General features: G+C 38.4%; 1 protein-coding gene across 1 annotated transcript; it reads left to right on the plus strand.

Annotated features, from left to right (window-relative positions):
• Window positions 1-5,249: 5,249 nt before the first annotated feature.
• slc16a1a (solute carrier family 16 member 1a) lies at window positions 5,250-13,778 on the plus strand. The gene is made up of 5 exons (XM_039796292.1): window positions 5,250-5,611; window positions 8,577-8,830; window positions 11,448-11,634; window positions 11,861-12,634; window positions 12,768-13,778. The coding sequence occupies exons 2-5, from the start codon at window positions 8,630-8,632 to the stop codon at window positions 13,001-13,003; spliced, it is 1,398 nt and encodes a 465-aa protein (XP_039652226.1). The 5' UTR covers window positions 5,250-5,611; window positions 8,577-8,629; the 3' UTR covers window positions 13,004-13,778.
• Window positions 13,779-14,564: the final 786 nt, after the last annotated feature.

Genomic DNA, 14,564 nt, shown 5'->3' on the forward strand with positions numbered 1-14,564 from the left:
ATCTATATCTTTTCCTTAAAGAAACTATTGAGTAGTGTGAAGTCACTCAAATTGTTCAAACTGTAAAGATGAGAAAGTTTGTAATTTCTGTAGTGGTGTTTGATGCTAGTGTTTTTACTCTGTGTGTTGTGAGTGACAGTGTGTGTTACCTCAGTGAGGATTGTGCGTAGTGTTTGGCTGCACTGAGCCTGTTTTGAGACGTGTGTGAAGAGTTGTGTTGCTTTGAATGAGTTTTGCAGGTGATGTGAACTGTTTAGCTCAGGTGACTATTGGTAATGCAGGCTGTAGTTTGAGTTTTGCACTTGTGACCACTGTCATTTAGCAATTGAAAAAAAACTGTAAGATGGAAATATCCTAATATACTTTACGTTCATAAAAACATAGCAGCACCTACTGTAAATGAGTGCATGTGCTTGGTTCTGCACAACTTCTAGTGGGAGGTTGAAGCCTTTATGGCAGGAAGTATTGTGTAACTGGATATCCGACAGCACAAAGGAGTGTTTGTAGTGCTCCATAAGAGAAAAAAAATGTATACACTGGAAGGGGAGGAGGATTCTAAACAAACCAAAGATCAAAACAAAGCTTGTGTGACCGAGGTATTTATCAAAAGCTGCTCTAGAGTTGTAGTTTCCGATCCTTTCACTGGCCACCTTCTGTGGCGCCCATTGCTGTGTATCACTGCAAACCAGCGTGATAACATTGAAATGTGCTCTGACAAGCAAGCATTCAAATACTTCCCCCTAAAAGCTTTGTAATATAATAAAATAAATCCTTGCCTGATGCCAAAGCCCTGGCACAGACCTGTATGCTGGTCATGTTAGGATGCAGTCACCCTGGTGTTTAGTCGCACAACACGGTACAAGTTATAAAGATTACATTTTGTAATGGCATTAATGCACTCAGGTGTATCTAGAAAATAACTGTGATGTAGCTGTTGTCATTATCCAGGATGCCCTTTCTCCTAAATGTTGACAAAGGTGGCTGCTATGATACATGATCAGGTTATCTGACTATTATAATTCTGAAATTGCCATGGACACAAAGGCTTTAATCTAAACATGAAATTTGAATTTGATATATACATATTTAGGAATCAGGTTTTTCAGAGTTATTGTCAGTATTATTTTTACTACTATTACATTGAGGAATGTTGACAACTAACCCCGAATCTCCTGAAGCTCATTCTGAATGAATTGGAGTCGGGTAGTCAGAAACACGACTCCAAATGAATTCTCACGTTGCTCCGTAACCGCTTTATTTAGGCAACTGTTTGCTAACAAGTTTACCATATCAACTTAAAATGGGTCAATGAAATGTTCACTGGTCTTTTTCACTGCATGGAGGGAAAATTAAATTAATGCAGGTTTAAATTTTACATAATGTTCATCTGTTGAGTTTGACCAAACGTAAACAGAAATTTGCCCCCTGGATTATCTATTTTTGTACCTGTATAGGTATCTACTTAAGGGGCAACCAGCCAGTATATTCAGAAATTTCCTTAAATCAGGAAATATCTAAATATTTAAACAATACCTGACAAAGCAGGTAGTTGCTACTTTTTGGTACTTGACAGCTTTCGATCAGTCAGTACTTAAAAAGTAGGGTTAGTTCGATACCCAGCCATAATTCTGTATATGGCTCAAGTTCTGGTCCCCAGAGATTAAATAGATTTCATTTGTAGAGTCAAAAAGGCAGATTGTATCCCAATGTAATGAGTGTATTGCAATTTGTAAGGATCTAAAAAGTGCATTACATCCTTTTAGTAAATTTACTAAATATTATATATATATAATTATTATTATTTAGTAAAATACTAATGTACCCTGAACTGCTATCATCAGAGGTGTCAAAAGCATTCACATTCATTACCCAAGTAGAAGTATAGATACTAGGGTTTGAAAAGACTTCTGTAGAAGTTGAAGTATCAACTCAAGTTTTTTACTCAAGTAAAAGTGTAAAAGTACTGGTTTCAAAACTACTTAAAGTATAAAAGTAAAAGTAATGTAAGGGGAAAAAATGTAATAACAATAACTTATAACAATAACTTATTTCAGGCTGAGTCTGTGTTGTTTTTCAGACAACAGCAGCTACAGTCTGGTATTACAGTCCTCTCCAGTGAAATACAGACACACTTTTACACCGTTTAGCTGTCAGCATTTTAACTGTGTTTACTCCAGCTGCTAGCTAACGGTAGGCTAACGTTACCTGCTGCCAAGTGTAGCGTTAACTAGCGTCCCGTGCGGCGATGCTCCTGTTTCCTCTAATGTCCGTTTTTGGAGCATCAGAGAGAAGCGCAGGCATTTAAGTGGCACCTAAATAAGGCACCGAAATCCGCGTTGTTATTCAGTCCGGTAGATAACGGTCATTAAGGCTCCGGTGCCGTATTAGCACCGGGTCTGTGCAGGTGCGATGGATTGCGTACAAACCAATAGGGTGTCGGAATGGTATATGTTTATACTTCTCATCCAACCACAATCAAATTCGCTCTATTCGGATGGCGCGATGGATAGGGTTTTTTTTAAATCTAAGGAGTAGAAAGTACAGATAATTGTGTGAAAATGTAAAGAGTAGAAGTAAAAAGTCTGCTGTAAAATAATTACTCCAGTAAAGTATAGATACCCAAAATGTCTACTTAAGTAAGGTAACTAAGTATTTGTACTTTGTTACTTGACACCTCTGGCTATCTTGAGCAAATGATGCATTGCTGTCGAAGCCGGAGCTGGACAGACCTTCAGTCACTTTCAGGCTCAGTGTCTCGGTGACTCTCTTGCCTGCCATTGTTCCACAATAGAATATGTTCGCCAAAAACGGCTTTTCTGTCCTGAGAGGGGCAGAGAGAAACACGTACACACAGTTTATGTGAATGTGTGTTTGAGCTGGAAGTGCAGTAAAGCCTTTTTATATACTGTGCAGGTGAAAGCTTGCATGTCACTGCAGCTTCTAACTGGAATGGATATATTCCTACTTGTATGTGTGAGCTAATTGGCTTTTGCGAAACTGTGCACTCACCCTGACCCTTAATGAAGACCCTGCTCTCTCTCGGTTCAGCAAGCCAGAATTTACATTACTTTCGTCTGCACCACCATGCCTGGGCATTGGGCAAAAGGTAATTGCTGACATTTGACCTGGGAGTGTCAGTTCTGTGCGCCCCGGTGCAATTACATTCAGTCCAGTCGAAGCTGGAGGTATTGTAATGTTTATTTGGTTCCTGGTTACACTGCTGGTGTTGTTATTGTAAAATGACCAACTTTATGGCCTCATGTTCTTATTATATGGAAGGTCAGATTTATTTTGTAATATCTGGATTAAAGAAGAGGTACATGCTGTACACTTGATGAGGTGGGTTATACAGTACAGCAAAGCATTGTGTTTGAGATCAAGGCAGCTCCCAGTAGTAAACAAAGAACACTGGTGTATGTTGACTGTGAATGTCCTAGTTTGATTGAGAATGTATAGCAGTTACTATAGTGTATTATACTGTATAGGAGCTGTGTTCTACATAGCTGCGCTAAGCGATTTTAATCCTTCTGACAATGCCGTAAGGTCATTTACAGCAGTGGCTCCTAACCACCGAGCTGCAGACTGGACCAGACCACATTTGCTCCCAGGCAGAGAGAAAATGTTAAGAGAAAAGCTTAGTGATAATACTTCAACTTTGTAGGCTTCTGTATGCATGTTATGAATGAATGAATGAATGAATGAATAAATAAACATTCGTCATTGCCTGTCATACCCACAACTGCAAGATACTCATAAAGTACGTCATCAGTACATTCAGTGGTGGAAGAAGTATTCAGATTGTTTACTTAAGTAAAAGTACTAATACCCCATGTAGAAACACTCACAAGTTAAGGCCCTGCATCATACGGAAAATGTACTTAAAGTATTAAAAGTAAAGGTACTTAATGCCAGAAAAATCCTCACATTTTAGAAACTGGAAACAAAGTGTTTGATCGGCTAATCATTTCAGCTGTACTTGTAGGTCTATATATAGTTGAGTAGTTTACTTTATAATGAAATATTATGTTTTATACACTACATCTGTTTTGTGTTAAAAAATCTTAATTTGTAAAGTAACTAAAACTGTCAGATTAATGTAGTGGAATAAAAAGTATATTTCCCTCTGAAATGTAGTGGAGTAAAAATACAAAGTGGCATGAAAAGAAAAGACTCAAGTAAAGTACAAGTACCTCAAATTTGTACTGAAGTACAGTACTTGAGTAAATGTACATGGTTATATTCCACCACTGAGTACATTAGGTCATTACCCACAATACCTCACTCAATCTGTGTCCGCTGCATTCCTCAACCAGGTAGCTAACATTAGCAAATTGCACTTAGTTGTTTGCTAATGTTAGCTACCTGGTTGAGGAAAGCACTCTTAGTCTAAGAGTCTACAGCATCCTAGTGGCTATGTGAGGCTCAGTGGTGCTTTGAACTCAATGCTTATAGAAAAAATAGCAATGTGAAAGCATGGCCTAAAAGTAAGGATGCAGTTTGAGATTTTACAAAGAGTGTTTAGAATTTATATACAATAAAATCAAAGTTTGTGGAAAATTGCAGATTGCGTGAATAAATGCCTGTAAGCGCGCGAGTGCAAATATGAATGTTTTTGTCCCAAATCCATTTCCATTCTTCACACTCTCGCACTTGTGAATAAATGCCAACCCATGAGAAAATATTTAATAGTAGGTGGTGCTCTACTGTTTCCTCGGTTTGAAAAGCAATAAAAGTCCTTATTTGAGTGGAATAAAAAATTAGGGGAAAAACATAAAACAACGTAACAAAGAGAAATAATGTTTCAAGGCTGTCAAGAATTTGAAGGTACTTCACAAGTACCCACTGTTTCAATAACCTCCTGTACTTGAGCCCCGTGTCCTTCCTTTCCCAAGCCCTGATACAAACTCAATAGCACCTCAGGGAGTTGAGGGAGAAAGGCTCAACCAGATCCGACCCCTGAAGTGTTCAGAAATCTTTCTTCCAGGTGAATGAACAATGTCAACGACAATGTCTGTTGTGTATGTGAAACCGGATTTCTTATAGCTGCAATATTCAATTGAATAGCAACGTTAAATCAGCTAATGCAGGAAATCAGCGTCTCAGAAAGCATCTTATCTCTTGGAGTGCAGACATTATTCGATATCCTCTCAGGTCACACGTACTATGGGGCCGTGCAGCAAATAACTCTGACCTTGTGTGTGAGTTCAGCACATGACAGAGGGGTGGAGAATGCATTGTTGGGACACGGCACTAAGCCTCCCACAGCCAATAAGAACTTGACTGACTTCAACATTTAGCACCATACTATCCAGATTGCCCAGCTGTTTTGATCTGGGCACTGGATGACCTGAACTTTTCAGCTTCACTTTACTCACTTTTGATGAAGTCTGAGGCTGAGGTGCCACTGGCAACTTTTGGACTGTCACAGTGGATATAGACCCACAGATAACGTCTGGAGTATCTGTGAAACATATGTAGTGATTTCTTTATTTTTTTACATATTGAGAGATGCTCAGTCCCATTCAATGATGTCTGCTGCGTGTTAAGGTGCCTCCGAGACTGCTGTTTATCTGCAGAGCTCATCTGTCCCTGTTCGAGAGCGCCTGCTAAGGTAAGACACATGACACACAGACACAATGCACATTAAGTAGGCTCTTGTCAGCTTGTTATTCATGAAATATATATTGCTTTGTCAGTTATAACAATACTTATAATGTGAGTTTGTGATTTCCCTGAGCAAATATTTAACAAGAAATTCTCATCTATAATTAATCCGACAAATTCACTACAGTAGATTTAATAAGTGGTATTAGATAGAGGCCCAGAGCATGGATGCAGGGAGAATGACTGAAAATTAGCTAGAAGCGCAACAATTTAGCCAAAGATCTAAAATTCATTCAACATTATTCCGTAATTTATTATTAATGTCCAACAACAGGGTTTCATCGCTGTGCATACCAAGCTCAGTGTCTCGACCGAGCTCTGACTAAGTGACCCATGTTAGTCAAAATAATTCCAATGAAGATTGTTTCCTTTTTCAAGCAATGACAGTTGTCTCTACTCAATGTCCGCTGATGAACCCACCCTACTTTAGCTGGTATTTGTGTCTTGTCAAATGGCACTTTGACTGCTTTATTTAGACCTCTACAATGTGACTAGGGTTAGCGTTGATGCCTCTGCCCATTTGTCTACTTATTTCATTCTCCTATTCCTGGTTTAAATGAATTGACTGCAGTTTCACTGAATTGTTTGATTATTTTCTCTCCATTTTAGAGCCAAGCGATCAATCCTTAGCTTGAAACTATCCGTTTTATTCATTATTTTGCCGGTTTTGCCATTTTATCTGGAGTCCTATCTGTCTTAACTCCTTCCCCCATTCATCATCTAAAGTCAACCACTGAATTTTTCATTCTTTAAAAACACAACGCTGTCTCTGCTGCCAGTTAAGAACATTTCAGCATACTGTCCTATTTGAGAGGCCGCCTGGATGTGTGGTGACTTTTTTCTGATCTTTCAACTGACCTTTCTTGTAATTGTGGTGCCTGTTTGTGTGATAGGATTGAATGTGATAGGATTGAAAGAACATCTATCCCTATTCAATTTATCAAAAGTGACAACAATTTCATAACTGTTATAATAAACCACCATAAGACAAAAATCACATTCATACTTTAATCTAGCCTATGTTACACAACAAAGATATAACGTATCACCACAAACTAAATATTTCCACAAACAAAAATAGAAGTTCCTCTGTTATTCAAGAAGTATAAACTGACAGAGGAATGTTTGGGCTTTACGCTAGGAGGAGATTGAGGCACGACAGCTAATAGGTGTATTAGCTGCTTGCTAAATATCACCAATTAGCTAATGCTGTCACCAGAATAGACAGTGGTGATATGTTACAACCTAATCATTTGAAATGAAAGCATTTAACATCATTAGGGATGTCAAATGTACAGATTGACTGTTGTTGTATCTCTTACTTTTTAACTAAGGACTCAGGCTAGTTGTTTCTTCCTGTCTCCAGTCATTATGCTATGGACCATTTTTAAATCCATAAAATCATTTTTAAATCAATATTTTGTGTCCAATTATTGATTTCTTTAGTAATTAGCTTGCTTCTTACATAAGCAGGATAATGTAGAGTGAGCGAATCATTATTACGAATTTAATCCCCACAACCCTGAATAATGACCCGCTCACTCTACATTATCCCTTACATGTTATCTATATGCAAATTCAATTTTTTACTCCCAAGTGGTTCCTATCTAATTATTCTAAGTGACCCTTAATGTCTGTATGGATAAATAAAACACACGTTCTTATTTCACCTCCATTACCTATTGCATCTGTAGAATAATGCAGGAGACACATTTACAGCTGCATAGCAGCAGCCAAAATCCCAGCTCAATAACAAAAGTTCTTTAACACATTAAATATTCACTACTCGCTGCAGACAACTGGCTTATCCAATAACTTTTCAGAGCACTGAACCAATTCATCAACCAAATCAAGTCCTCCTTGGCTGAAAAACACTATATCATCACCCACTCCTGAGCATAGCCCTGAGCTATTGAACAGTGTGAATGCAACCAGTGTTCATGGTCTGATCGATGTTTTCTCTGGATAGTCTCCCCTGTGTGAACAATACAGTAAGTTGTTTGACTCTGCAGATGGAGACTCTTATTCATCACCTCTAAAGTGAGACTGTGGGAGATCAACAGGTGGGAGCTCAGTGAATACTTGCAAAGCAAGGCCAAAAACGCCATCCTTAATCTTAAACTCTTTTATCGAGTTGGGGAAATATCTTTAGACATATCTGATCTCTTTCCAAATATGCATGCGGTATCAGCAAAGCTGAGGGACTCAGAGGTACTTATAAGTCAGTATATAGTGCATGTAGCCAACTGTTTTCAGTACATGTTGAGGGGGGGATTTTACAGTGAAACAAGTAAGATCAGTCAGGTAGTACTGAATATGATAGACTTTTTTTTTTTTTTAAATTGACAATAATTTGGAGGCCCCCCTGCAGTGACTCTGAGGATCCCCTAGGGGTCCCAGACCCCCTGTTGAAGATCTCTGATCTACAGTACAAGCTTGACCTCTGTGAGTTGACTCTGAAAGCAGTTACGAGATCTCAGAGAACTAAGTGACAACAATGTTCTAAAGGTTTAATAAGACGAATATACATACAATACATGAATATACATTTTTTTGTAACAGTCGCTCCAGTCATTTCAGTGACATAATAGTAGATGGATTAGAAAGGGGCACCAGAGGAAAGTAGGGTAGTTTCATGCGGATACATCTTTAGGGTGCAAAACAGTTTAACAATTTATGATACCAATTTATGATATCAGTTAAAACAGATGAGAGAGGCTTTGTTCAGCGTTTTCACGAATGGAATGGAACAGATTCATTCAGTTACATTGTTGCTGACGTTTTCCATTCACAGAGTGGATATGAAAATAGTCAGAGATGTTGATGTCAAATGTTTCAAAGCTGAGGACAAAACATCAAGTTTACGTAACTAAAGTTATGCTGTTTGCTTGTTTTTGTTTTCTTCTGAACAGGTCCTTGTATCTGTAAAACGTGCTGAAATTGAAGAGGAGTTTGGTGAGTGAAAATGGCGCCCGCCGTCGGTGGTCCTCAAGGCTACACACCACCTGAGGGTGGCTGGGGATGGATGGTGGTAGTTGGGGCCTTCATCTCGATTGGCTTCTCCTACGCGTTTCCCAAGTCCATCACTGTCTTCTTTAAAGAGATTGAGGTGATCTTCGATGTGACCAGCAGCCAGGTGTCCTGGATCTCTTCCATCATGTTACGCGTACATATACAGTGAAAGTGAGCTTAAAAAACAACCCAACAAACAACGTTAAATTTACACTTAGCACACGAAGTTGTACATAGATGGCATCGGTTTGCTTGCTAAAAGTTGCGTACAAAAGATTTGAAAGATTTTCCTGGCGTAAAAGCCAATCCATTGCTCTCAAATACAGATTTGATTTGTAGCCTTTCAGCCTCCGTCTGTCCACAACGAGGCCACAGATTGTCAGAGTTATAGTGCGGCTTGAATCAAAGATTTCATACTGACATAAAACAATACTGTAACTCCTCTATTTCAGTTTATAAAAGTGCGCAACATTGTCTGTCTCTGGAGCACATGAATATGTTTCCGTGTATACCTACTTATCGTTTTCCCCTTGTGTTTTGAGAGTGGGAGACCCCCCGGGGTTTGGTTGTGTTCCTGCACTGATGAGATGAATGAGGCGCTGGGTGATGTCACACAGGTCTGGCCAGTCAGGTGATGATAAGGCTCCATTCATGTGCGCGATATTCAACACGGAGAGAACAGAGTTCAAAGGAGCTCTCCTCCTCCCTCAAGACCGTCTGCTCTGAAATCGAAACACTGCAGTTCTCTTTACTCAAACGTGTGATGAACTGGAGAAATGATGACTCAGGCATCTTTTTCTAATCTCAGGGAAGTTTTGGGAAAGTTGCTTTACTGTGTCAGACTAATTTGATGTGGAAAGTATTACACTGCATGAAACTACGTTACATCAAATTTTCTATTCTGAGTGTAAAATATACTGTATTTACAAGATCTGCAGGCAATACAATAAAAGTCGACAAAGCATGTTATAGCTAGGCTAGCATTGCATCTATTACATTCCGTGCATAGTATTGAAGATAGAGCTGGGCAATATATTGATATTGTGATATGAGACTAGATATCGTCTTAGAGTTTGGATATCGTAATATGGCATAAGTGGTGTCTTTTCCTGGTTTTAAAGGCTGCATTACAGTAAAGTGATGTCATTTTCTGAACTTACCAGACTGCTGTAACTGTTCTATTATTTGCCTTTACCCACTTAGTCATTATATCCACATTACTGATGATTATTTATCAAAAATCTCATTGTGTAAATATTTTGTGAAAGCACCAATAGTCAACACTACAATATCGTTGCGGTATTGATATCGAGGTATTTGGTCAAAAATATCATGATATTTGATTTTCTCCATATCGCCCAGCCCTGATTGAAGATATCACTAAACTTATCTTTGTGTATTATATTGTTGCTACATGACCTCTTTACAAGCAAGTTGCCAGATGTCTGCTATTAACTTCCAACAGTATTACATGTCAAAGGCGACCGAGTTACAAAAGAGGTACGCCAAAGAAATCAATGCAACACATCCCTGCATTGGTTAAAGGTCACTGAGTTATACTGTGAGAACAGCTGATTGTTCTTCATTTGTCTTTCACTTTTTCATTTTACAGCATGTTGTTTCATATTTTTATCAGCATTTACACCTTTTTTATGAGTCACAGTGGACTCAATATGCATATTTAGGTTTAACATTATTAATTAATGCAGAAGTTGGGATGTAAATATACACAGAAGAAAGCAAGCTATGCATGGTAATTGAAAGTAAGCAAGGAAATGTTTGTCACCGCTGTGAGTAGATGACAGCTGAGTCTGTTACCGTATGTTAAACATTCTGGGCACATCAGCAGGAGAAGTTCATTAACAACCTACTGTTGCATACCTCTGTATTCCTTCCATTTTTGATTCATTACATTCATAATATTCTACATTGGTTTGTCGCCAACCTTTTTATCCTAAGCAACTCTCCCTGCAAGGTGGAAGGAAAGAACTCATTGTCAGTGTGGAGACTGCCTGCATTACAATTTAAAAACCCTTTGTCTTGCACCGTGCCGGCAAATGAGTCTGGACAACCTCTAAACAAAAACTGTCAGTTTCTATTTAGGTTCATTGGGTAGTGCAGGGATTTGGCAGGAAGGCAGAAGTGTCTTCCATGTGGGTCCTCATACTCATTTAGGCTGGTTGTTATAAGCCATAGATGGAGATGGTGTTTTGGGACCTGAACCATCGGTGCATTTTAGTCATTTGTTTACAAGTCATACTGATTATCTTGAATTGATGTTGAATCCAAGGTGCATGCATATTAATAAGTTGATTTACTGTTACCTCATTCTGTCACTCTTTCTTTGGAACTAATGTACCAGGTGCCAAAATTGCAAACATTGTACTTAAGAAAATACCAGTTGTCATTTTAACCCCATACACACACCAGTCCCTTCAACCCACCCCCCCAACATTCAACCACTTGTCTGAACTGAGGTACTTCCAATAATCATTTCAAATGTTTTTAGAGCCCATTTAAGAATAATCCACCAACAAAGTATTCCTCTGTCAATTTTTATGAATCTCTGAACCAAATAAATGCTTATTTCATTACAGCTTTCATTGTTTTCCTGACACATCTCCTTATTAACAGCATGAGAACACATCTACTGCAGTGCAGCACTGACAAAAAAGATTGCAGAAGTTGTTGAGTTTGCTGAGCTACAACTGTGGTACTGGAGCCCTCTGGTGGTTACATTTAGACCTGCGCATTGATGATTTGATTTTCAGCTTCTGACGTCTGTGTTTGTGCATTGTTTTTTCTGCTCTTCAGGTCCCATCAGCAGCATCCTGGTTAATAAATATGGGAGTCGTCCTGTTATGATGGCGGGGGGATGCCTGTCTGGATTGGGCCTCATTGCTTCCTCTTTCTGCAATTCTGTTCAGGCACTGTACTTTTGTATTGGTGTGGTGGGAGGTACCTACTTTTAACTTTCTATATTTTAAACTTTGGTCATGAGTCACTTTCTTTTTATTTATTTCATTTACTGTGCACTGTTGCCACCTAGTGTTCTTCAAAAATAAAACACCAAGAAATACTTTGAATCTCCAAACACTGCTTAATGCTCAGGTCTGTCTTTTTCAACTCCTATATTTAGATGTCAAATACACTTAAAAACATTTTTTTTAATTGATTCTTTTAGGTTTGGGATTGGCCTTCAACCTCAACCCTGCCCTCACTATGATTGGAAAGTACTTCTACAAAAGGCGGCCTATTGCTAATGGAATTGCCATGGCTGGCAGCCCTGTTGTTCTCTGCACCATGGCTCCTATAAACACCTGGCTTTTTGAGAAGTTTGGCTGGAGAGGAAGTTTCTTGATCCTGGGTGGCCTGCTCTTTAATTGCTGTGTTGCCGGTTCCCTCATGCGACCTATAGGACCAAAACCAAAACCTGCAGAGAAGGCTACAGGGAGGAGGACTGTCACACAGACCATCAACAGCTTCATTGACCTCTCTTTGTTCAAACACCGTGGCTTTGTACTATATATCGTGGGCAATATTATCATGTTTTTTGGTCTCTTTGCGCCACTTGTGTTCCTCAGTAATTTTGCAAAGAGTAAAGACATCCCTAAAGAGAAGGCAGCTTTCTTACTGTCTGTGCTGGCTATTGTGGACATGGTTGCCCGGCCCTCAATGGGCATTGTGGCTAACACTAAGTGGGTCCGGCCCAGAATACAGTACTTCTTTGCTGCGTCTGTGCTGTACAACGGTGTTTGCCATGTTCTAGCACCAATATCAGTAGACTACAAAGGCTTTGTGATTTATGCCATCTTCTTTGGGTTTGCTTTTGGCTGGCTGAGCGCAGTGCTGTTTGAGACCTTGATGGACCTGGTGGGAGCCCAGCGCTTCTCCAGTGCTGTTGGGCTGGTCACTATCGTGGAGTGTGGTCCTGTACTGTTAGGACCCCCTTTGCTTGGTGAGTACACTGCCATCAATACTGTATGTTCCCCGTCACCAATATTACAGTATTTTATTTCTGTGTCGTTTAACACAGCTTAATGTAAACAGTGAGTAAAAACTAAGCAATGTTATTCTTTTTCTCTTGACAGGGAAGTTCAAAGACATCTATCATGATTACAAGTACACGTACCAGGGCTGCGGGATCCTCCTCATTATCTCCAGTTTCATCCTGTTTGCAGGGATGGGACTCAACTATCGACTGCTGGCCAAAGAGAAAAAAGAGGAGGAGAGGATGTCCAGGGTGGGAGGTAGAGAACAAAAGTTCAACAGGGACAATGCTGCTAAGGAGGTGGCAGAGGCTGGAAACACAGAAGACACTGTCTGATATTCTGTACCATGTCATGTTACATTTTTGGTCAATTTAATCTTGTTTGTGAGTGAAACAAGGCAGCAGATAAACATTATTTTGAGTCATTTTCTGTTTCATAATGAATAGTTTTTTAAGACCATTACAGAAAGCATCACCTGCAATTTAATGCAACATATTTACACACCTAAAGGCCTTTAAACTCTAATGAACAAGCCACATAAAATACCTCTAATAGTCTTTTAGGGACTGTTATACCGGATGTGTTTGGTAGACTATTCAAGTTTGCTTAGCCTTATGTCACTTATATTGTTGGGAGATGATGGTATTTCTTTAATCTCAGATGGTATCACTATATTTTTGCAGAATTTTACCTTCTAAAATGGACCATCAGATAATTAGTTATTTTTCAGTCGGGAAGTGCTCTATATTTTAAAAGGGATGGCAAACATTCTCTGTTGAAGTGCATAATTATAGTATTCACCACATCATGCTTGCCATGCCATCATTCAAATACATTTATAAAGACTTTTTTTCCTGTTTACAAGGCCTGCTGTCTGTGCAGTTTTGAAAGGTTTGAAAACATCCTTAGTGCGACTCTCACTTTATATATTCCACAAATATATTCTTACTAATTCTCTATTTCTATTTTAAACATGTTTTGCTTGGTCCAACTCTGAGGGCATTTAACATTGTTGCATAACTTTATGTATTCACATGATAGTAAAATGTGCTACTGACTGCAAGTTACTGACACGTCAGAAAATCAAATAAACTGTCATTTGACAAGAATACAAAAGTCGTCTGTGTTCTATGTTTCTCATAAATCTGAGATCAGAAAAATGTTAGTTCTTTAGAGATGCACTGACTCTATTTTTCTTAATTTTCTGTTGTCATTTACCTTTAAGTATACACTATAGGTGGATAAGTACATTATTAGATTTACTGTACAGTAATTTGTGACACTTATAAGTGTATATTTATATTAATAATAATAATAATAATGTATTTTATTTATAGGCGCCTTTCTAAACATTCAAGGTCAACTTACAAAATCAGCAATAAAACACTCAATCCATTAAACAAGCAATCAGAGAAACAGGCAATAAAATATCATGATAACACTATTAATAAAAGAACAAGAAAAAGGGTGGGGTCATTACAGTCAAAGCAAAAATGAAAAAAAAGAAAAACAATTAAAGAGAGTAAGCCTGTCTGAAAAGATGAGTTTTTAGGTAAGATATTATAAAACACATGCCTCCACAGCATTATGCAATTTTATCAAATCATGCTCTTGCTATTGTATTTAGCAAAACAAAAAAATAAAGTGGGCTTAATAGAATATTGGCTAATCTCTGACATTTTTCACTGGTTGAACTGCAAAATTGATAATGTATTAATAGTTTCAAAGATACAAATCAGTAGGCTACAACAATTATACTGCACTTCTTATAACCCGTTATAAGTGAGTCAAAGTTTCACTTGGTGGCAAAAGTGTACTTATGAATTAGGAAGTAGCTTTCAGCACAAATCAAGTCTTTCTAATGCTGCATAAATTAATTTAAGAAAATGTAGAATA

The sequence above is a fragment of the Perca fluviatilis genome, chromosome 4 (assembly GCF_010015445.1).
Source record: "Perca fluviatilis chromosome 4, GENO_Pfluv_1.0, whole genome shotgun sequence".
NCBI classification, from domain to species: Eukaryota; Metazoa; Chordata; class Actinopteri; order Perciformes; family Percidae; genus Perca; species Perca fluviatilis.

Excerpts from the sequence above, each read along its gene's own strand:
- slc16a1a (XM_039796292.1), top strand. The coding sequence starts at position 8,630 with ATGGCGCCCGCCGTCGGTGGTCCTCAAGGCTACACACCACCTGAGGGT. Across the intron at positions 11,635-11,860 it reads TTGTATTGGTGTGGTGGGAG|GTTTGGGATTGGCCTTCAAC; the intron begins GTACCTACTTTT and ends TGATTCTTTTAG. Across the intron at positions 12,635-12,767 it reads GTTAGGACCCCCTTTGCTTG|GGAAGTTCAAAGACATCTAT; the intron begins GTGAGTACACTG and ends TTCTCTTGACAG.